The sequence below is a fragment of the Rhinatrema bivittatum genome, chromosome 3, assembly GCF_901001135.1.
Source record: "Rhinatrema bivittatum chromosome 3, aRhiBiv1.1, whole genome shotgun sequence".
In the NCBI taxonomy this organism is placed as follows: Eukaryota; Metazoa; Chordata; class Amphibia; order Gymnophiona; family Rhinatrematidae; genus Rhinatrema; species Rhinatrema bivittatum.
Window position 1 is genome coordinate 538,006,398 of NC_042617.1, and position 24,575 is coordinate 538,030,972.

Genomic DNA, 24,575 nt, shown 5'->3' on the forward strand with positions numbered 1-24,575 from the left:
ACCTTCTCCAGTACGGGTACCTCCCCAACATCTTCTTCAGTAAACACCGAAGCAAAGAAATCATTTAATCTTTCGTGATGGTCTTATCTTCCCTAAGTGCCCCTTTAACCTCTCGATCATCTAACAGTCCAACTGACTCCCTCACAGGCTTTTTGCTTCGGATATATTTTAAAAAGTTTTTACTGTGAGTTTTTGCCTCTACGGCCAACTTCTTTTCAAATCCTCTCTTAGTCTGACTTATCAATGTCTTACATTTAACTTGCCAACGTTTATGTAGTATCCTATTTTCTTCTGTTGGATCCTTCTTCCAATTTTTGAATGAAGATCTTTTGGCTAAAATAGCTTCTTTCACCTCCCCTTTTAACAATGCCGGTAATCGTTTTGCCTTCTTTCCACCTTTCTTAATGTGTGGAATACATCTGGACTGTGCTTCTAGAATGGTATTTTTTAACAATGACCATGCCTCTTGCACATTTTTTACTTTTGTAGCTGTGCCTTTCAGTTTTTTTCTAACAATTTTTCTCATTTTATCAAAGTTTCCCTTTTGAAAGTTTAGCACGGGAGCCGTGGATTTGCATACTGTTCCTCTTCCAGTCATTAATTCAAATTTGACCATATTATGACGTTTCCGCCTCTTTCAGGATGTCCATGATTGGAGGCCCCGCTGCCTTCCAACGTTCATGGCTGCTGCCTTGAGCGCCTTGAGCGCCCGGACGTGGAAGGTAGGGGCCTCCGATCATGGACGTTCCCGCCTCTTTCTGAACATCCATGATCGGAGGCCCAGCTGCCTTCCAACTTCCATGGCCGCTGCCTTGAGTGCCTGGACGTGGAATGTAGCGGGGCCTCCAATCATGGACACCCGGATGCTCAGGGCAGCGGTCCCGGTGTCCATGAGGGGTCTGTTGGAAAGAACCATCCAATAGTATGCCCTTACCTGCTGAAAGTGTTGCCGATCTTCCGAAAGATATCCAAAGGTACTGCTGTAACTGCTCTGTCCTGGCCCGAATCAAATACAAAGGGACTTTTTTACTTGGCGATGCGACTTATATACACGTCCAAGGTAGGATTATGACGCGGCGATGATGTCACAAAGGAGGAACAACGGGATAAGTTTCCAGATCGATGAAAAGTTTGGAATGTAACATTTCATTACATTTTCAAAATGACATTTCCTGCTCCATAGAAATGACATGTATGGAAGCAACGCACCCTGGATACTGTATAGGCGTTCTATAACGTCCTATACAGTAAAATCGATTGCGAATGCCTACTGCTTGAAAGGCACACTTTTGGCGCTCCTTTGGCACCGCTTGGATTTGCATCTAATTTGAATACTGAATCGAGTGGATTGCGACCCGAAATGTGCACGCGTCAAATGAGTGGGCGCCGGACACTGCCGCACTTTTTTTTACGCATCGGTACTGTATCGGCCCGTTAGATTATAAGCACTCTGGGGCTATCTTCTGTATCTGAATGTAATCTGCATTGAAGTGGCTGACCACTCACAAAAGGCAGAATATAAATCAGAAATTTATATTAAATTAAAAAACTGTAAACATGGACAAGGGTTTGAAAAATGAGTGTCCGTTTTAAAAAGTCTACAATCTTGCATTTAAAGTGCAAAAATCCACTAGCTAGTTATCATTTTAAAAAAGTAGAACTGGAAACTGTTAAACCAGAAAGAAAATCATTCCAAATGACCTGACGGTAGCAAGTCAATATAATAATGAACAAGGAAAGCTAACAGCATGCTGCTTAGTTGTATAAGTGAAGATATCATTAGCAGAATAAAGGAGATAACGTTGCCCTGGTATAGGTGTTCAGTGAGACCCACTTTGAGAACTGTATAAATGCTTTTGAAAATTATCCTTTTAAAGATTTAGACAATTCCAGTCACCATTCTGGACGTGTGCTGTAGTGAGAACTTGCATTCTCTTCTACTGTAGCATGTTAGATTGAATACTCAGAAATGTGAATAGTAGGGCCTGGGTTATTATGTCATTGATGTCACTGATAAATCATTTCATTGGTCAAAATATAGGCCTCTTCTGCAAGTCCTGTGTGCTGCTTCCTCAGCTCTGCTATTCCTAGTGCTATCCCTAGTGCTATTTTCTATGCCATCTTCTAAGCTATTCTTGGTGCCAGTCTAAGCCACAGTTTACTGTCCTCAGCTGTTGTGCTTGATTCTGTTTTCTCTTCCCATTTCATGCCCATTTGTCTTTCAGTTGGCAGGATACGAAGCCACTCTGCCCATCACTGAAAAATCCAACCCCATTACTAGAGAGATTGACAAGGCTGACCCCGCCCTGCTTGTCCAGCTCCTCAAAGAATGTGATGCAGAAATCTTCCAGGAAGAGGATGGGGCCCTCATAAACTACCAGGTGTGTTTTTGCTTCTTCTTCCATTATTCCTTCAATTAATCACTTTGACTGAATCTGTCTGTCAGTGTCTCCTTGCTACTCAGTTTATATACTGAAATATGTGCCGAAATAGGCTTCTGAGTATTTCCAGAAGCCTCTGGATAAATTATTGTATTAAAACAAAGAGTGTCTCACTGATCTGAGCAGAACTGGTAGGAGCTTCTTGGTAAGAAATTAGAAATTATGAAAGATTCCTGATATATGAATTAGAAATTATGAATGATTCCTGGTTATAATCATTGGGTCCTCCTCATAGTCACCATCTTATAAATGAAAAGCAGTAGCATTCAGTGATTAGCTCACATTGTAATCACCTCAAAAGCATCGTTGAAATGCTCTCTGCCTTTTAAGCGGCAACGGGAGGTTTGATTCCTGAGTTTGTGGCAAGATGGACAGTGTACTTCAACCCTGAGTAAAGGTGTTTCAATGACGCTTTCGAGGAGATTACTGCTTACAGTTTACAAGATGGTGACTGTAATATCTTGGGTGCAATTTGAAAGATTTTGGTGTTTCATAATCCCCTGAAGATGCCTGTTATATGATGAAACAAAGACCTTTGTTGGGGAGTCCAAGAACTGATTAACAACATCAATTTATTTGTTTGGGGTTTAAGAATGGGTTAAAAGTGCTATTATTGCAACAACAGCATTTACATTTTTTATGTCCTTTCAAGAATATTGTTAGTAGATCATTGTCTTCACATGGGATGTTTTTTTGATCAATTGCTTATTCTTTGATGGCCAAGTGTTGGACCTATGGATTTCAGGATTATTATGGTCTATATTTTACTGTAAGTTGTGTGAGTGTGTGAGTATGTATGTTGATATGTTTTGTAGAAAAATATTTTTGTATAATACATTGGAAATATTGTATGCATAATGTTTTTAAATTAATTTTGATAGAAAGAAAGATTATAATATTAATAAAATAGTATACAAATGTTTCATTTTTAAATTATGTGAATAGATTTGGAATACTAGTATTTCTATTAAGACAAGGGGGGTCAACCTTTTTTATTTATATTGATTTTTTTGTTGATCTTTTATTTCAATAGTTGGTGCTCATTTTGTTTTTTGATAGATATAGATATAGATGGGGTTTTTTCTTAAGACATTTTCAAAACATGCTGACACACTGTGGAGGATTTTGACGTGGCGATTAATGGACTCCTGGAAATATAGAATGCACAGTCAATGAAAATGGTCTTAGAATGCACCCGGTGCAAGCAAGCATCAGAATTCTTTAATGGCATGCCCTATGCATCTTATTACATATCTATTAGTTAAACATATAACATATTTGTTTTGCGAGTGAGGACACAGTGAGAGCTGACTGCAATATTAAGTGTCATTAGAACTCATTTGTCATTGATTGGCACTTCATTCTATACAGACTGCGCCAGTAGAAAAGTTCAATGGAGTAACATTGTCCAGCAGATCAAAATGTTTTGCTTTCTTCAAATGCTTTGCTTTTACAATTGGATTCACAGAGCTTTTCAGAAAGTTCTATACAAAGATCAATAAATGCTACAAGATACTAAGGTTTCCAGGGTTCATTTTTGAAAATGTTATGTTACCTTTGTGTAAATTTTTTTTAGCCTCCCCCTGGAAACACCCCTGAGAGCACCTCTTTTTTATGCACCCAATTTATGCAGGTTAAGTGGCTAAAAATCCACAGAAGCACATATAGGGAGACTTATATGTGTAACTCCTTCTTTAGACGCACATAAATTCCAACTAAACTTTCAGACTTTTACCCCACCGTAGATACTTATGTGAGCCCCTTTTTTTGTTGTTGTGAGAGTATCCAAGTTCTCCTCTATTGATAGACTCTGACTTGAAATAATTTCCTGGCTGCATTGCTTACTCTGTCTCCTTGATTTATCTCTTTTCAGAGGCTGTACAGTGAGTCGGTGCTAAAAACCATAGCTGACATTGCAAAGCAGGTGCAGGAAATATTAAAGGTAACATATGGAAATCTCTATAAGCCCTACTATGAAAAAAAGTTACCAAGAGCACAGCATGCACCAGAGACTGTATGTTCTTACCAACTGAAAGCTTTATTTTATGTACTTATGCGCATAAGGAAATCAGACGCTATTTAGCGAGTCTGACCCCTTCACATAGAATATGCCGTGCTTAAATACATTTTTTATCAGGATAAAATGTTAAGATAAACACCTTTTGTTTGAAGATGAAAAGGTGAAGGCATTTGTATTTCTAATTACTCTGGGAAAGCTAATTTAACCTTGAAGATATACTTCACAACCCCCCTGTGATCACTAGTGTGACAAAGAAATACATTTGTCTCCTGTTATCTTGTAACAGACTAATTCCAGATGATTCAGTGCTGTTTCCTTGGGCCTCATAATTGCAACTTTGAACCACCAATATTGTTCACATATTTTCTATTGAAGGGATTTTTCTAATAAATTTTAATTATTTCAGTCTCTCCTTGAGGCCCAAGAACAGTGAGGGAACTTTAAGCTAAGGGGCTTCTAATATACGATCACTCATAGCATACAATTTAATAAATTCTTCATCTGGGGAATGTTCTGAGGTACTGCAAGTGTTTTTGAGACCATTATTTTAGGGATGCTGATTTTACATAGCATTAAGATGCATTGAACTGACACACATAATATGAGAAGAAATACTATTACAGTAATAAGTATCATTAGTAACCTTTGACCCCAAATTCCCAGTATATTCCCCAAAACCATCAAGTCCCAGGAGGGATTTGCTGTGTCAGTAAAGTGAGTGAGGCATGATAGTAGTGAATCTATGGCCCGCACATGATTTCTAATATTTCCATCATTATTGATATAAGAACAGCAAGAAGAATTAATAAATTGGCAAACCCCAACTTTGTCTGCAAGTAACATATCCAATGCCATATGATTATCTAAAAATATTTCTTTAAGAGACTTAATTTCTTGTTGCATTAGTCCCATAATCTTCATCATTCATTGTGTCTTCCACAGTGGCAGAAAGATTTTTTAAAGTACTTTCAAGTTCAAAAACTCCTAAACCAGGGAAAAAGGTTCTTAAAACACGAAAAAAGGGATCACAGTTCAACTGGAAATTAAATAAGGACCTTCGTCTCCTCCTGGAAGTGAACCAGTTCCGATGATGCTTATCCAGGGAAAATAATGGGACAATGTATCTGAAGGAAAACTGAGCAGTAGTGTTAGGGGAACAGTAAAGACTAGTTCCTTTTAGTGCAAAGAACTGCAGTCCTGAAGTATTATAAACAGATAAGCTGCTGTCATTTCCTCTTGCTTCAGAAGTGGCAAAGTAAATTTTTGAAATGTTTCCTGGTGACAACAGGAAGGCCTAACACCAAGCAGCCCTGTGCTTCGATGTAAGCTTTGGCAAGCAGGAACATGGGGGAAGGGGTGTATGCATCATGAGTGTAATTGCCAGTACATCTGAGGTTGTGCCCATATCCTGTAGAACAGTGGTTTTCAACCTTTTTCCCATTGTGACTCACCTGACCAGGGGTGGATTGTAAGAAAATATCAGCCCGGGGGATTTTTTCAAAATAGGCCCAAGGGTTATATGCCCAACACCATTGTGCGCTGTCTGTGAGCACATGTTTCAACAGCTCTCAAAAGCGTAGGAAGCCGACCCTTGAGAGGACCATGTGACCTGCAGCCAAAATATCGAAAACCCCAAATTCCACATTTTTCCTAAGTAACTAAGAAGAGCCCTAGACCATGAATGATCAAACTGAATTGCAGACCCCTTCCATCCAGTCAACTGGCTGGCCCTGTGCCCACCACAAGTCTGATTAACACATTAACAGGCTAACAGTGTGCTCCGACGGAGCACACTGTTAGCCTGCTCTTGGATGCACGTTTTCCCTTACCCCTTATTCAGTAAGGGGAGGAAAACGCGCGTCCAACCCGCGGCACCTAATAGCGCTCTCAACATGCAAATGCATGTTGATGGCCCTATTAGGTATTCGCGCGCGATTCAGAAAGTAAAATGTGCAGCCAAGCCGCACATTTTACTTTCAGAAATTAGTGCCGACCGAAAGGTAGGCGCTAATTTCTTCCGGCACCGGGAAAGTGCACAGAAAAGCAGTAAAAACTGCTTTTCTGTGCACCCTCCGACTTAATATCATGGCGATATTAAGTCGTAGGTCCCGAAGGTTGTAAAAAGTAAAAAAAAAAAAAGAAAAAAAAATTTAAATTGGGCCGGCGGCTGTCGGGCCGAAAACCGGATGCTCAATTTTGCCGGCGTCTGGTTTCCGAGCCCGTGGCTGTCAGCGGGCTCGAGAACCAACGCCGGCAAAATTGAGCGTCGGCTGTCAAACCCTCTGACAGCTGCCGCTCCGGGTCAAAAGGAGGTGCTAGGGACGCGCTAGTGTCCCTAGCGCCTCCTTTTCCCCGTTTCTACCGCACCACCTAATTTGAATACTGCATCGCGCGCACCAGCGAGAGGCCGGTGCACGCGCCGGGAGAGCGGGCATTCGTCCACTCTCCCGCGGACTTTACTGAATCGGCCTGTATGTGACAGCAGAAAAAGACCCAAGTAGTCCATCCAGTCTACCCAACAAGTTTTTATTTTGTATAGGGTAATAACTGCTGCTCTGCTTTTCTTCATTTCCATCCTCTAGCTGCTATGGATCCTCTGTGTTTATCCCGCACCCTTTTGAACTTCATCACCTCTTCCAGAAAGGCATTCCATGCATCCAACCCCTTGGAGAAATATTTCCTAACACTGTTCCTATCCCCTCAAAGTTTCATATCGTGACCCTAATTCTACAGATTTCTTTCCATTGGAAAATGTTTTATTCTTGTGCATCATTAATGACTTTCAGGAATTTAAAAGTCTGCATCGTATCTCCCCTATCTCTCCGGTCCTCCAGGGAATATATATCCAGGTCCTTCAGTCTCACTTCATATGACTTTTGATGCAGACCCCTCACTATTTTGGTTGCCTTTCTCTGGGCTGCTTCCATCCTGTCTCTGTTTCTTTTGAGATACAGTCTCTCTTATGTATATATAGATCCTGGATTCCTGACCTGTTATTAAAGTCTCTTACCAACCAAACAGCTCTTGAAAAGTTGCCAAGTGATGAGGCAATCACACTGCCAACCAGTGGCTCAGACACATATTCTGCTGTTGTGCTGCTGCTCATGTGCTCATTCAGGAGGTCATTTTCAATGGAGTTAACATGTAAATGTAACATACTATCATCAATTTAAAAGCCCATTTACACACTTACAGTACACTTATGTATCTCAGACCTATTGGCAATTCAATGGCATATATTTTAGCAATTTTCAAAAGCCCACTTACATGTGTAAAGTGCATTTACATGTGTAAAACCCAGTTTTAAGCGTGTAAATCCTTTTGAAAATTAGCCCCCCCCCAGTGAGTGCCCCCTGCATCATTATTTAAAGTTCTTGCTGCCAGCCTTTTCCCAGCTTGCTGTACCCCCTCCCTTTCCCACCACTTCTCAGCAGCCCCACTCTCCAGGAGAATCATTGGCTCCACAGCTACCTGCCCCTCTCAGAGCTCAGTCTAGCCACCTCAGACAGAAACCTCACTAACGGGCCAATTCAGTAAAGTCCTGTGCGCGCGATACAGTATTTAAATGAGGCTCAGCGGTAGAAACGGACAAAAAGAGGTGCTAGGGACACTAGCGCGTCCCTAGCGCCTCCTTTTTGACAGGAGCGGCGGCTGTCAGTGGGTTTGACAGCCGATGCTCAATTTTGCCGGTGTCAGTTCTCGAGCCCGCTGACAGCCACGGGCTCGGAAACCGGACGCTGGCAAAATTGAGCATCCAGTTTTCGACCCAACAGCCGCAGGCCGACTTCAAATTTTTTTTTTCTTTTTCCTTTTTTTACTCTTGGGGACCTCAGACTTAATATCGCCATGATATAAAGTCAGAGGGTGCACAGAAAAGCAGTTTTTACTGCTATTCTGTGCACTTTTCCGGTGCTGGAAGAAATTAGCGCCTACCTTTGGGTAGGCGCTAATTTCTGAAAGTAAAATGTGCGGCTTGGCTGCACATTTTACTTTCTGAATCGCGCGCGAATACCTAATAGGGCCATCAACATGCATTTGCATGTTGAGGGCGCTATTAGGTTCGGCGGGTTGGACATGCGTTTTCGGCCCCTTACTGAATAAGGGGTAAGGGAAAACGCGCATCCAATGGCAGGTTAACAGTGCGCTCCGTTGGAGCCAAGCTGCACATTTTACTTTCAGAAATTAGCGCCTACCCAAAGGTAGGCGTTAATTTCTCCATACACCAGGAAAGTGCACAGAAAAGCAGTAAAAACTGCTTTTCTGTTCACCCTCCGACTTAATATCATGGCGCTATTAAGTCGGAGGTCCCAAAAGTTAAAAAAAAAAATGTTGAAATCGGCCCGTGGCTCGTGGATTGAAAACCAGACGCTCAATTTTGCTGGCATCCGGTTTCCGAACCCATGGCTGTCAGCGAGTTTGAGAACCGACGCCGGCAAAATTGAGCATCGGCTCTCAAACCCGCTGACTGCCGCCGCTCCTGTCCAAAAAGAGGCACTAGGGACACACTAGTGTCCCTAGCGCCTCTTTTTGCCACGGGCCCTCATTTGAATACAGAATCGCATGTACAGGAGAGTGGCCTGTGCACGCGCTGGGAGAGCGGGCATTCGCCTGCTCTCCCGCGACTTTTACTGTATCAGCCCGTGTGAAATAGTTAGCCTCAGGGGATATTTGTCCCATTATTGTTGAAGGATCAGGGACAATGGAGACACTTGCACAAACTAATTTGTTAACAGCCCGCAAATCCTGCATTAGCCTGTATTTACCTGACTCTTTCTTAACAGGCAAGATTGGAGTGTTAAAAGGCAGGAGCTGGGCTGGGGCGATCCACCTGAGAACCCCTTGTGCTATTAGATCTTGTATGACTGGGCAAATTCCTTCCCTGGCTTCAGCCTTTAAACCAAACTGATCCTCATCTACTTTTTTCTGACTTGTTGCGGAGAGGAATGCTTACTGGTTCAATCTTCAATGTGCCCACATAATTATTTCCTGAAGACCACAGAGACTCTGGTACCCTGGTTAACATCTCCTGCATTTCCCTTGTCCATTGGTGGCCGGCCTTGTAAGAGTTAACATGTAAACGTAACAATCTATCATCAATTTTAAAACCCCATTTACACACTTACAATATATTTATGCGTCTCAGACCTATTGGCTATTCAATGGCATATATGTTAGCAATGTTCAAAAGCCCTGTAATTCATTGGGGCCAATAATTCGCCGTGAATCCAACTCCCTGATTTTCTAACCTGGAGTCTCACTCCCTGAAATACTCCCTCCAGCTGTATCAGGCCTGAACCTTTCAAACTTAAATTACTTACAGTTCCTTACTTTACCTGGTAATGGACTCCGGGGGTGTCTTGGCTGCCCCCGACGTTGATTTCCACCTGGGACTGTGATTTTGCCTACCCGGAGCATCCACTGCAGGCGGGACCCAGAAGTTCTTATAAAAGGTTATTACCCTGCGGCACGCAGCCGATGCCGGCGCACTGCTTAAGCCGCGCGCGCTCAAGGGGCGTGCGCAATAGGCTTTGCCGGGCTTCGCCGGGATTTAGCCGGAACCTTTACCAGGTTAGATTTTTCCTGTTATTTACTGCCACAGATAGGTTTAGCGGTTCTCCCTACTACTGCCTTCACTAGCTGAATCCTCGTGTACTTATACGCAACACTCTGATACTATCTCAGAGTCCGGTTAAAATATTTGTTACAAGTTTTCCTTTAATAATATGCCACATACCAAAAGGAAGGCGAAGCTTAAGCCTTCCAGTGATGTGGCTTTGATGGAAACCGGACAAAAGACTGTATTACAGTGGTTAGACTCGCAAAATAATCCAGATGAGCTGGCCGCTGAGGTAGAACCAGTGGAACGGGATGGTTCCCCTCCGGCCATTGAGGCATCACTTAGCCCTGGAGCACCGGAAATGCCATCACCACCTGGAAAAGAAAAAGGGGTTTCCCCTGAAAATCCAGGTGATATCAACGAGGGGAATGAGACTGTTTTGGACTATCAGGAAAGTTTTGTTCAAGGGGTTAAAAATCCTGAAAATAAGAAGGAAGAAAGTTTGAAATTAAGTAAAATGGAAAATCTTGTTATTATACCGAAAGAGACGAGTACACCTAAGACTGGGAAACAGTCTTTAGGAGATCAGGAAAATATCACTGTAACAATTAAATCAGCTAATATACCTAAGAAGCCTGTAAATATCACTATGGAAACTCTATGGAATTATATGGCTAAGATAGATGTTTCTATTAACAACTTAACTGAAGTAGTGATTAAGACCTCAAATTCACTAGTAGTAAATACTACTGAATTGGGAAAACAACAAGAGGTTATTAATGAGATAGAAAAACGTGTATGTCATCTTGAGAAAATCCAGACTCATCAGATAAAAAATGAAAATGAAATAGGTAAAAGATTAGAAAATCTTGAAAATGCAGTTAGATCGCTAAATTTGAGGATAAATAATTTTCCCGTAATTAAAAAGATAGATGCACTAGAATTGTTCAGAAATTATGGGGCGGATTTTCAGAGCCCTGCTCGCGTAAATCCGCCCAAAACCGGGCGGATTTACGCGAGCAGGGCCCTGCGCGCCGGTGAGCCTATTTTACATAGGCTCACCGGCGCACGCAGAACCCCGGGACTCGCGTAAGTCCCGGGGTTTTCGGAGTGGGCGTGTCGGGAGGCGTGTCGGGGGGCGGGGGCCAGAGCGTGCGGCGTTGCGGGGGCGTGTCGGCAGCGTTTTGGGGGCGGGTACGGGGCGTGGCTACGGCCCGGGGGCGTGGCCGCGCCCTCCGTACCCGCCCCCAGGTCGCGGCCCGGCGCGCAGGAGGCCCGCTGGCGCGCGGGGATTTACGCCTCCCTCTGGGAGGCGTAAATCCCCCGACAAAGGTAGGATGGGGGTTTAGACAGGGCCGGGCGGGTGGGTTAGGTAGGGGAAGGGAGGGGAAGGTGAGGGGAGGGCAAAGGAAAGTTCCCTCCTAGGCCGCTCCGATTTCGGAGCGGCCTAGGAGGGAACGGGGGTAGGCTGCGCGGCTCGGCACGCGCAGGCTATACGAAATCGATAGCCTTGCGCGCGCCGATCCAGGATTTTAGCCGATACGCGCGACTACGCGCGTATCTACTAAAATCCAGCGTACTTTTGTTTGCGCCTGGAGCGCAAACAAAAGTAGGTTGTTCGCGCTCGTCTGAAAATCTACCCCTATATGTTGCAAATTTTAAAAATTCCTGAAAAAATATTGCCTGTGATAGTAAAAGTGTATTATCTGGGAAATAAAAAGAATGAGTTGGAATTAGAAAAAAAAACAGGAAAAGAGGAAGGTAAAGTATTTGGTGGAGATTCTATAGATCTCTCTGATCTACAGAAATCCCAAGATGAAATTGAAATTATCTCTAGGGCAACTCTCTTAGTTCAGTTTGCCTTTTCTACTGATAGGGACAATGTAATGAGATCCTTCTTTCGAAATAGGCTATTAACATTTTATGGCCAAAAAATCTGGATATACCCTGATTTAATAAGATCTACACAAATAAGAAGGAAAAAATTTTTACAATATAGAAAGGGAATAACAGATAAGGGAGGATATTTTAGTTTAAAATATCCTTGTAAATGCATAGTAAAGTTAGATGGTAAGACCTATTCCTTTTTAGATCCAGATGGTCTCAAAAGTCTTCTCGGAGAAGAAAGAACCGGACTTTAAATAATTGAGTCTTAATTGTGTATTTTCCTTAATATTATGATTTTTATAGAACCGTTCCATTCTTAGAGGATTCAGCTAATATTACCTTAAGCATTATTTTCTTTGACAGGAATTGTCATGTTAAAAAAAAAAATTGGGGTTGAAATGTTATTCCTTTTTTCTTATGAATTAGATGAGATCTGTCAAAGAAAATGTTCCTTGTATATTTTTAATTTATTGTAACATCGTAAAAGTTATAAATAAAGAATTCAAAAAAAAAATTTACTTACAGTTCAAAAGAACACACGAATCTTCATATTATAGTGCAAAAAAATAACAAGTAACATTTCCCATGAAGGTCTCCATGCTGACACAAATCAAGTGGTATAGCACAAAAATAGAGATTAAAAAGAACAAATACCTTCAGGGATCCTGTCCTGTATTCCATTCAAATTGAGAGAAGAGCACTTGGCCAGTGGAGCAGTTTTTTCCCAGGATAGCTGGCAAGGTCCCTCCTTCAATTCCCGGCCAAAGCACCATCTATTATGAAAAAAAGTTACCAAGAGCACAGGATCAATTGAAAGCTTTATTTTATGTACTTATGTGCATAAGGAAGTCAGATGCTATTCAGCGAGTCTGACTTCCCTTCATATAGGATATGCCATGCTTAATACATTTTCTTACCAGGATAAAATGTTAAAATAAGCACCTTTTGTTTGAAGATAAAAGGGTGAAAGCAACTGCATTTCTAACTACTCTGGGAAAGCTAACTTAACTTTGAAGACATAATTTACAACCCTCCTATGATCACTAGTGCGATAAAGAAATACATTTGTCTCCTGTTATCTTGTAACAGACAAATCCCAGATGACTCAGCGCTATTTCCTTGGGCCTCATAATTGCAACTTTGAACCACCAATATTGTTCACTTGTATTTTCTATTGAAGGGATTCTTCTAATAAAATTTAACTATTTCAGCCCCTTTTAGGGCTAAATTTTGAATCTGGTGCTTAACTGCCAAGTTACTTGTGTACATTTCAGCCCACCTGAAAAAAAAGCCCATTTTTCAAATGCAATTCCATCTAAACTCAATTTGAAAATCAAGTTTGTTACGCAGCGTAATATGTACTCATACATTTAGGTGATTTAAAAAACAGGGGTGTAAAGTTAAATCCATTAGCGGCAAGCTGTCGACATATGCACCTTTTAAAAATGTAAGGTCCTCATGCACATCTAACACACACTCCCAGAATTCCTCTCTCTTTTATGGGCCCATATTTGTGCACATTGTAGAACTATTCATGTATTTCCAGGCTGCTGAAATTCCACTTACCCATGCAGATTAACTGCATTTTTACCCATGTGAAAGGTGATTAAGCCTTTGAAAATTTACCTCTTCATGTACAGTGCCCAAGACATTGATCTGTTAATATGCATTCTATAAGCTAGGTGCTTGTCACATATACTGCACTGCTTGTAATACTGTAATATACTGTATTAGATTCTTGCTTCAGCCCTATTATTACAGTTATTTAAATTCTAAATGGATGACCTGCTGTATTCTTCCAGATCAAGGCTTACATAATTGCAGTTATATGAAGAAGTAAGCACATCTCTGAGAATATCTGATACACTCATTGTGGCATGGATGTTTTTATCACAACTCTTTCTTCCCACCATTGTTTTTCCTGTTGTCTGCACCTACATGAGACCATTTAGTAATAGTTTGTAAGTCTCTTCATGACAGGGTAGTGGGGGTTGAAATCTCTTTACACACCCCTCTGGATTATAATTCAACTTCTTATTACAAGATTTTCTATCTTGCCTTCAGTGTGCCCCTTTTACATAGAATACACATTCCAAAATGTGTACTCCATAGGCCCTATTTTCATAGAAGACTTAATGCATATTGGGGAATGTGTAGATAGATTGGGGTGCAGTAATCCAAAGGATTGATTGTAATTGGAGGCAAGAGTTTGATGTGCATGGACTGGGAGAGAGACCTAGGGGTGATAGTGTCTGATAATCTGAAGGAAGCAAAGCAATGTGATAAGGTAGAGGCTAAGGTCAGAGGGAAGCTGAGCTGTATAAAGAGAGGTATAACCAGCAGGAAAAAGGAAGTGTTAATGTTCTTATACAGCTCTTTGGTGAGGCCTCACCTGGAGTACTGATCAGTTCTGGAGATTGTATCTGAAAAATTGTAAAGATAGCTTGGAAGCGGTCCAGAGAAAGGTAACCAAAATGGTGCAGGGTCTACAATGAAAGACTTCTGAGATGAAATTGGTGGACCTATATACTTGGAGGTCAGACAGGGAGATATGATACAGAACTTTAAATACCTGAAAGATATTAATGATGTACAAAAATCAAAACTTTTCCAATGGAAAGAAAGCTGTAGAACTAGGGGTCATGATTAATGGTGTAACCTGTGTTAACTTTAAGTGTGATAATAACAAAAAAGAGTAATATTTATGCCCAGTGGCAAATCAAATGGACAAAAGATACAGGAAGAAAAAACATCTTATAACATAAACCACTAATATGATATGGTGTTATAAAATGGTGTCAGCAAGCCAGAAGGTGTATGGAATCATTGTCCATCAACCTGTTCTTATCTATCATTCACCTTTATATGTGCAGTAAAATGATAAATTCCTAAATGGCTTATTTTAATCATTTTTTTTAAATTGCACTAAAAAGTAGTCAATCCATAGACAAGACATAGATGAAGTGAAAGAACCCCTACATCAGCTGACATTTCATTGATAACTGCTTCAGGGGGATAATTCAGAAAAAAACCATTATCTGAAATAACGTGTTCCGCCTGGACCAGTCAATCTCAACAATTCCATTAGAAAAAGGAAAGTTGATCGGAGTAATATTTCCGCATGGGGGTCACTTGTACAGAGTGGCAGTTACCACCCTTAACAGAACATTCTGGGCAGACTGGATGGACCATTTGGGTTTTTATCTGCCATCATTTATTATGTAACCATGAAAGCTGTGAATGAAAATGGAAAATGCTTTATCAATTTGCTCTGTTAAGTCTTTTAACTATAAAGATTGCTCATCTCCTTTCTAGAAAGGAAGAAGCAATAGTTATGAAGCTACAAGCAATTGATCTCCCTTTTCTTCTGGGATATTTCTCCTTCAGAAAGTACATGATGTACTATGCATACAAACTTTTCTCATCTCTTAAGAGGTAGATCTGAGGGAGAATTCCGTAATCTTCTATCTACCCTAGTGAAATTCCCATGTAGTCTCTGCTCCAGCTTTGAAAAGCAAATATTTGTATTTACTGGTCTGCTTCCTTTTTGACTGCAAACTGAGTAAATTGACCCCTTAGTGTTTCTGGGGATCTGAATAGCACCCAAGTCTGTGAGCTTATTGTGAAGGGATCAGCGTGCTGTATGTTTTTATACAGTTAACTTGGAAAAAGATGGAACCTGTTTACCTAAAGCAGTGAACACTTTGGATCCCACCCAAAATACTATCTGTGCCAGAAAAAACTGACTAGGTTTCATTCCATATTCTTCATATTCTTGCTAGGTTCACATTCCCTGAAGCACAACAAATATTTTGGCTTGTCAAACAACTATGGTTAACATCTCAGAAATTTTGTATTAAGCAGGATATTTTCATTTGTAAAACAAAGAAGGCAAGAAGAATGTCGAAAAACAAGGTTTTGTTGTCTGACTTAAAAAATGTGGCATAGATCAATAGGATCAATAGCCTGGAGATTCCTAAAAGTGTAAGAGAACTAGATGATGGAGGAGGAAGATTAAGGGGCAGATTTTCAAAGGGGTACTCGCGTAAGATACGCGCGTACCCCCCGAAAACCTGCCCCAAGCTCCCCCTGCGCACGCAGAGCCTATGTTGCATAGGTTGCCGGCACGCGCAAAGCCCCGGGATGCGTGTAAGTCCGGGATTTCCTGGGGGGCGTGGCGGGGGCGTGTCTGGGGGCATATCGCGGGCCGATGCATCATTGGGGGGCGTTCTGGGGCGGGGTCGCAGGCGTGGTTCCGGCCCGGGGGCATGGTCGCGGCCTCCGGACCAGGCCCCAGACTGGAACATGGCGTGCCGGCAGCCGGCCCGGTGCACGCAAGTTACGCCTGCCTCGGGAGGCGTAACTTTTCGAACAAAAGTAGGGGGGGTTTAGATAGGGCTGGGGGGTGGGTTAGGTAGGGGAAGGGGGGGAAGGGGGGAAGGTGCGGGGGGGGGAAGGAAAGTTCCCTCCAAGGCCGCCCCGATTTCGAAGCGGCCTCGGAGGGAACAGAGGCAGGCTGCGCGGCTCAGCGCGCACAGGCTGCTGATTTTGCGCAGTCTTGCGCGCGTCAACCCCGGATTTTAAAAGATACGCGCAGCTACGCACGTATCTATTAAAATCCGGCGTACTTTTGTTTGCACCGGTCATGCGAACAAAAGCAGGCGCGGGCGTAGTTTTTAAAATCTGCCCCTAAGTGTACAAGTTATCCAATAATGATCAGAGAAGGGAAGAACAATGGTGGAGAAATCTAATCAGTTGGAAGGACTGCATCAAGGCAGTGAAAATGCTGGTGAGTTGGGGAGGTACAGCATAGTTGAAGGTCAAATGAGGAAGTTGATCCCATTGGGGAGGAGTTCAAGATGACAACATGAGTGGGTCACGAAGTGGCTGCTGTCCTACTTTTGTTTCTTGTTGAATTTTCCTGCTATTTGATGCCTTCCAAAAGAAAGGGAGGGGTATGTGTCTTTCTCTCTGAGGCTTCTCATTCTCCTGGGCAGTAGTTTATTGTGAGCTTTGTCTCCCGGATTCCTGCAATGGGCAAATTGAATAACCCATTTGCAATATTCACTGCTGGGAGAGAGACATGGCACTTGCAGTTGGCCGAGTGCAGCATTAGGAGATGACATCAATGGTTTTACCATGTAGGAGGGAGCCACGGAGGTTCCAATGTTAGGTTTTGGCTTCCGTCTACTGGTGTTTTAGGAGCCTGAAAGTTTCCTGTCTCCTAACTGTCTGGAAGAGTTAGAAGGTTAGCACTATAGTTACTGAATAAAAACAGATCCCTCCAGAAAAATTGCACTAGTACATGGGGATCTTGTATTAGAAGAGAACATATTAACACAAGAGATACTACAATAGATAAACCTGGGAGTGAAGTAGTTAGCCACAGGGCGGGCCTTATACTGTATGAGCCGTCCTTGTTTTCTTGTAAATATACTAGAATACTAGGATAGTACCCTAGAGCTAAGGTATATTCACGAGCACCGCTACTGGTTTTTAATCTCCCTGCTCTGTCCCTGGCAGGAGCCCGATGATGGTCTAATAGTCCTAAGTGGGTGTGGAAATTCCGGCAGGATGGCTATGCTCCTCTCAGTAAGTCCATTCATTTGCCACCCTGCAATGTGTGTGTGCGCCACACTCAAGTCATTATTCCTTATGACACTTTTCGTCAAGTTCACAAAGGAACGACAATGAAATGAGCTTTTTCTCTTTCAGAATTCCTTCAACAAGCTGCTGAAGGGCCTTCATAGGAAGCCCTGTTATACTTACATCATATCAGGGGGAGACAGGTAAGAAGTGACCATTGACTGAAGACGGACTTAAATCCCTAGCACACTGACTGTAAACCGGATACTATACCTTTGTCACAGGTACCCAGTACAATACTGTCAGTGTAGGCTGCCTTCTGTGCCTGTCGCTGTTAACACCTAAGTGTACCTTACAGTATAGTCAGTACATGCTGTCCTCTTTGTGCCTGTATGTTCTGTGCCTTTGCTTTTAATCATAGTAGCAATGTATTGAATATCTTTTTTTAATTTTAATTAAGACATTGTATGTAAAATTTCATTTTTCTGTGCCCCAGCTTTCTTCAGCTTTGTAGCTGGCATCCTACAAGAAGTGTGGGAGGTGTGTGCTGTCACCGAAACTGAAAGGTCCAAAGGGAAATTAACATCCTCTTCTCTTCTTGTATAGATCACTTGTATCAGCTCAGGAGGCCCCAGAAGACAACCCTCTTCTTGGAGCTGCAGAACTGGAGAAGGTAAGTCCTAACAGGAAAACCCTGATGCTCGAGAGGGTGAGTGCTCCACCCTTTCCACAGATTAAGTGGAAGATCAAGTATGAGGTTGAACCTCTCTCATAGGCCCTGGATGTAGGAGAGCTTCTACAGATTGGCATAGCAAAGTCATACACTATGATCAGGGTTAGCAGCCTGTCATGGTGAGAGGGAAATAGTTCTAGTATCAATTGACTTCCCGTGCAGAAGGAAAAGTTTCCTGCCTATATGCTGTGTGCATTGTTTGTACATGGTTTGTATATTTATTTAAAAAATGTGTAGTCCACTAATCCAGTAGGCTTGTATTTCTGTAAGAGCTGCTCTTTGGAAAGCCTCTTTTTATCTGACTGGATATCTGCTGTCTCCAGAATTCAAGGCCCAGAATCTGACCCATACTATAATGGCCCCCATAGTGACTGCTATCACCTGATTGGAATCCACACTAATATTCTAAGGCCTTGGATCTGAAGGTTACTGTGTACTTTACAGCCACTCTTTTCTAGTTGGATCGATGTGAACATTTAGAACACTGTACAGGAAAATGCTCACAAGGCTGTTCTACTTCAGTTAGAAACACACAGCTTGAACAGCAATCTGAAAACATGGTAGGAATGATAAAGCATTGCACATTGTGTCACAGAAATCTAGTGATAAGCACTGATCTGCAAATTAGGAGAGAGACTGGGTTGCAAGTTCAAATTTCTTGTACCACTGGTTCTCTGTTTGACCTTGGATGAATTACTTGATTTCTCTGTGCCTCAAATTACTCAATAGTGCCCAGATAATAAAACCAACAATAACATTCCGGCTTCTCTCATCTCTTTGGAAGCTTTCATGCAGTCTGGATGCAAGAAATATGTGGCCATACCACTCCTCACCCCACCCAGAGGTGGTTGCATTTATGTTTCTAAAGTTGGGATCCTGACTGAATATAAGATGCTATATAAATCCAAATTGTTACTGTAATTAATCTTATAATTGTTGTTCTATGCCTTCAAGGCATGAGGTTTTCTGTGAAACTTGGTAACATATTGTGATGAGCTGTTAGTTTGAATTGTTACCACTGCACCTTCGCAGAGAGTTCTGTTGGCAGCTTGCTCTCCTGTCAAGAGAGTCAACACTTTGAATAAAATGCATGATGTAAATAAATTAATATATAACTATAACCTTGGGTGGGTTCCAAAATAGTTACTTTTTTCAGTACAATCAACTGCAAACCCACACCACCTTCAACTGCAGTGTATTACCTCCATAGCCGTTAGAAGGTTAGGCCTCTTTTCCCCATGGGCCTGTGCTGTCTTTTGTTGGCTTGATGATGTCATCCATAGTGTTCCACACTGAGCATGGGCAGTGAGAGATGAACTAATTCATTTCTAGGGTCTCATGTGTGCTGCACACTTTATTATTGTAGGCCTTTTTTCCCTGGAGGCCTAAGCTGTGACTGTGCCCTTTGAAAGTTCAGTTTGTGCTGCCTAGATCAGTTCTCGCTTGGGAAGGCTGTACTGCTTCATACCGTCCTGTGAGTCTGACTTTGTCACTCTCGTAGGATCAAACAGTGAGACAGTGACCTGAGTGATATTTGGTATATTTTATGTTGAGACTTGTGGACCTGCATTTGGTAGGTGAGGTTGTAGATATTTATTGATTGATTGATTTAAACGATTTCTTGACCACCTTTCCTGCCCCAGAGGGCTGTCCAAAGCGGTATACAATCATAAGCAGAGATATAAAACATGTAAAAACACTAAAACCATACTTCAAAAACCAAAAGAATAAAACAAACTACATCGCAGTTATATGAATCACAACACCAGATCAAAACAAACTATTAACAACACTTAATTGAGCAAAAGGAAGAGCCAGCCAGTCATCTGACATCCCATTTCTTTCCAACATCTTTCCAAATGTTGAAGCTCTTCTAGGTTGTTTTAATACTCCTTACAGCCCTGTTCTGAAATAACTGAAGCCTATGCATTAGCCATTCAGGGAGAGCAGTGCATAAAGCCATTACAGCACAAGATACAACCATTGCACAAACAACAGACTTGAAACAGTACATATCTAAAAAAAAGGACATATTGTACTCTTCATATTACTGGTAACTCTAAAAAAATGCACCATGTACTCCCTGTCTCACAATACCTCACTGAATAAATGAAATAATCTCACCGCTATTCCAGACTAACTTCACTGGATCCATGAACCAGGCATCTTCTCCAACTCTTAATATTTCTTTTTTTTTTTACATGTTAAAGTAATTTATTTTCAGTAAGCTACTATAAGATCTTGTGCAAACCATACTGCGGATTCTTTCGTGCCATCAAATTATCCTGACCCAAAGGATAAAATTATTTGTATATCATCTGCACATAAATATCCTAAAAAAACCCAGAGATTGCAACACATTCCCAATGACTTCATAAAGATATTAAACAATATCTGGGGAACTCTGCAGGGCACTTCAACTAAAGATGAAATTTCAACATTACTACATACAAGAAAATGGCTAGACATTTTAATGCCATATCCCTAAAGAATGACATTGACTAAGAAGAACACCATGATCAAGAAGGTTTAATGCCACAGCTATATCTAGCAAAAGAAACAAAGCATGTTGACCCTTATCCAGTTTCTGCAGTTCATGCTGGGCAACACCTATATTTACGGTATATTTGAAATCTTGCAATAGTTGCACTGAGTTCAACAGCTCTCTCTCTCTGTTAGTCAGGCTATGAGACAGAATGCCGGGCGAAATCTGCGATATTGCGCTTGAGCTTGATGCTGCCTGTTGTGGGTTGGGCAATCTTGTTTCTGGTACATTACAGGATTGGGCTGTGGCATATCGCACTGTGTAATAATGATCTCTTCTCCTCTAACACTCCAGGTGTGTGCAGGAAAGAAGAAGGTAGCTTTCATTGGAATTTCCTGTGGTTTGTCGGTAAGCAGTAACATAAAAACATAGAAATTTAGAAATATGATGGCAGAAAAGACCATATGGCCTATCTAGTCTTCCCATCCACACAACCAACTCTACAATCCCTTCCACTCTCCCAGAAATCCCTCAGTACTGTACATAGAACAACAGTAAGAGGATCAATGGTCATCAGGAGTAGAAATGGAAAGCTGAACAAACAAGGCAAGATGGAAGAGAACCAAGTCAGCAAATAGAGTACAGAGAAAAGTACATAAAGCCTGATATTCAAAGAACACTGAATGCTTGAATTTAAGTGTCTATGTTAGGAGCTATAGTTAGGGGCCGATAATCAGCAAGTACAATCATCTACACATTTTTTAACAATAACTTTACAGTAACCTTTGGTGCCTTAACGTGAAATGGCTAAACTTAATCCAAGTGTAGGGACCTCATAACTTTAGGAACAAAACTGAGGTGCCCAGCTCAGGAAATCAGCACTCAGTTCCTAAATTCATTCCCCTGACCTAGCCCTGCCTACTTTTAAGGCACTTAAATTTAGCAGTTTTGTGATTTCAGATTTCTAAATTTAGGCACGAAAGGATGAATTTTCAAAAAGCTAATGTGCGTAAAAATTAGCATATATATGTAGCACTTGTGTATTCCATATTATATAAAGGTAGAAAATAACTGCATATTTTCACTGTCATGAGCACATATACATATGTGAAAAAGAGTTGGTCAAGGGGTGTTCTGGGATGGGGCCAACATTTACGAGTATTATTATTTATTTATTTATTTATTTATTTATTTATAGTTTTTTATATACCGCCGCTCATCAGAGATATCACGTCGTATTAAATGGTAGTGCCAACTTTCTCTTCCTGTGCATGGAAACTTTTGAAGTATTTACTGTCTATATCATATCTCCCCTATCCCGCCTATACATGTTTAGTAGAGATGTGCTTCATTTAAACAAATTGGTTCAGGCTTTGGATCAGGCGCTCTGTGGAAAATTTCGGCTTCCCATGGTTCTTTTTTTTTTTTTCGACAATTTTCGACGAAGTGTGTTAGTGCGCAGTACATCGAACAAGATAGTGCGCACTAGCTAGATGTTAGTGCGCACTAGCTAGATGTTAATGCACATTAAGGTCCGTTAGTGCGCACTAACAGGTTAGTTAGTGCACCCTAATGGAACTTACAACGCACTAAGGGGTACATTTTAAGAAATAGCACACCTCAGCCGCGCCCCCAGAATGCCCTGGGCTGGCACCACGCCCTGACACACCCCCGGGAACGCCCCGTTCATTGTGACGCCCACCCGACGCCCCTGACACGCCCCCCCTAGCGAAGCCCCGGGACTTACGCGTTTCCCGGGGTTTGCGTGCGCCGCCGAGCCTATGCAAAATAGGCTCAGCACGTGGGGGGGTTTTTAAAAGGGTTACGCGCTTACCTTATGGGCTAGATTTTAAAAGCCCTGCGCGCCGGCGCGCCTATTTTGCATAGGCCGCCAGCGCGTGCAAAGCCCCGGGATGCGCGTAAGTCCTGGAGCTTCGTAAAAGGGGCGGGAGGGGGCGTGTCCGGGGGTGTGTCGGCAGTCCGGGGGCTTGTCCTGGGGGCATGTCTAGGGTCAGGGGGCGGTCCAGGGCGGGTCCGGGGGCATGGCAATGGTTCGGGGGCGGACGGGGGGGAGCGGTCCCGAGTCCCCCGGCACTGCGGCCTGTGCCGGGGGATGCTGAGGCGGCGTGGGCAAGTTACGCCTGCTTCAAGCAGGCGTAACTTGCACAACAAAAGGTAGGTGGGGGATTTAGGTAGGGCTGGGGGTGGGGTAGATAGGGGAAGGGAGGGGAAGGTGGGGGGACGCGGAAGGAAAGTTCCCTCCGAGGCGGCTCCTTGCGCGCGCCAACCCCAGATTTTATAAGATACACACAGCTATGCGCGTATCTTATAAAATCCGGCGTACTTTTGTTGGCGCCGGTTGCGCCAACAAAAGTACACGCGCGCGTACTGTTTTAAGATCTACCTCTATGTGCGTAACCCTTTTAAAATCCAGCCCTAAGTATGTAGTAGTGCGCTGTAAATAATGTTAGTGCGCACTAAAAAATGCTACTTTAAAATTAAAAAGTATCAATTCAGAGAAGTTCATTAGCTAGAAAAACAGTGCGCACTAATTGATATTACTGCTTACTAAGAGATATGCAGTGCGCAGTAACTATGTTAGTGCACACTAACACAAAATACAAATTTTGCCGAAATCTCGGCAAAAATTGCTTCGTATATTGGTTCTACCAAACCATGACGAATTAGACAATATTGTTGATATTGTATAATTTGTGGAAAACGAATGCACATCCCTAGGGCCGGATTTTAATATCTACGCCCGATTTTATAGCATTTTATAGCATCCCCCACCCTCCCGACCCCCCCCCCCCAAATATTTAAAGTCCCTGGTGGTCCAGCGGGGGTCCCAGGAGCAATCTCCCACTCTCAGGCTGTCGGCTGCCACTAATCAAATGGCGTCGATGGCCCTTTGCCCTTATCATGTGACAGAGTATCTGTGCCATTGGCCCTTGCCATCCATTGCTCCTACCATGTGACAGGGGCCGGCCAGGGGCACGGATACCCTGTCACATGCTAAGGGCAAAGGGCCATCGGCGCCATTTTGATTAGTGGCAGCCAACGGCCCGAGAGTGGAGGGTGGGGGATGCAAAAGAATTAAATTTAAAGGGTTGGGGTGGGTTTGGGCTTTATTTTTAAGTGCCCTTTCTTCCCGACCCCCCCCCCCAAAACGATATTGGGTTCAGGGGCCCCCCGAATTCTGACGAGTTTGAAATTATCTTCCGATATTTTCGATCGTCAGAAAAACGATTCACATCCCTAAAATAATTCAACAGCAACAAACTGACTACCACAGTTTGATAGTAAAAATCAGATAGATTTCTTCAGTAGATCTAGGGAAAATCCAACCTGAACCAGAGCAAGGCCTGTAATGTGATAACAGAACTCTAACTTGTCTCACTAGGACTATAGATTAACTGTAAGACTGTAACATCTCTGTATCTGATTTCCTGCAGGCTCCCTTTATTGCTGGGCAACTGGATTTCTGCATGAACAATCTAGATATCTTTCTGCCAGTTTTGGTGGGGTTCAACCCAGTTAGTATGGCAAGGTAAACTATACAATGGAAGAAAGCTTACAGAGAAGAATTATAAATCTCTAAAAATTACCTCTGGGTTACTTCTGTCCTATATATTTTTGTTGCACACTGTGATCTATGTGAGTAAACATTTGAAAATAGGGATGTGAATCGTTTTTTGACGATTTAAAATATCGTCTGATATATTTTAAATCGTCAAAAATCGTTAGGGCCACGATACAATACCAATTCCCCCGATTTATCGTCAAAAAATCGTAAATTGGGGAAAGGGGGAGGGCAGGAAAACCGGCACACTAAAACCCCCTAAAACCCACCCCTGACCCTTTAA

The 24,575-nt window shown here is 42.4% G+C and overlaps 1 protein-coding gene across 2 annotated transcripts in view; it reads left to right on the top strand.

Annotated features, from left to right (window-relative positions):
- The window catches only part of GCKR (glucokinase regulator), a 142,080-nt gene that overhangs the window by 52,466 nt on the left and 65,039 nt on the right, over positions 1–24,575 (top strand). For both annotated transcript variants that reach the window (XM_029596365.1, XM_029596364.1), the window contains exons 2-8: positions 2,226–2,381; positions 4,315–4,383; positions 17,429–17,497; positions 17,621–17,694; positions 18,098–18,164; positions 21,064–21,117; positions 24,165–24,259. In XM_029596365.1, coding sequence (XP_029452225.1) covers positions 2,226–2,381; positions 4,315–4,383; positions 17,429–17,497; positions 17,621–17,694; positions 18,098–18,164; positions 21,064–21,117; positions 24,165–24,259 — 584 coding nt within the window. The remainder of the gene's footprint in view (positions 1–2,225; positions 2,382–4,314; positions 4,384–17,428; positions 17,498–17,620; positions 17,695–18,097; positions 18,165–21,063; positions 21,118–24,164; positions 24,260–24,575) is intronic.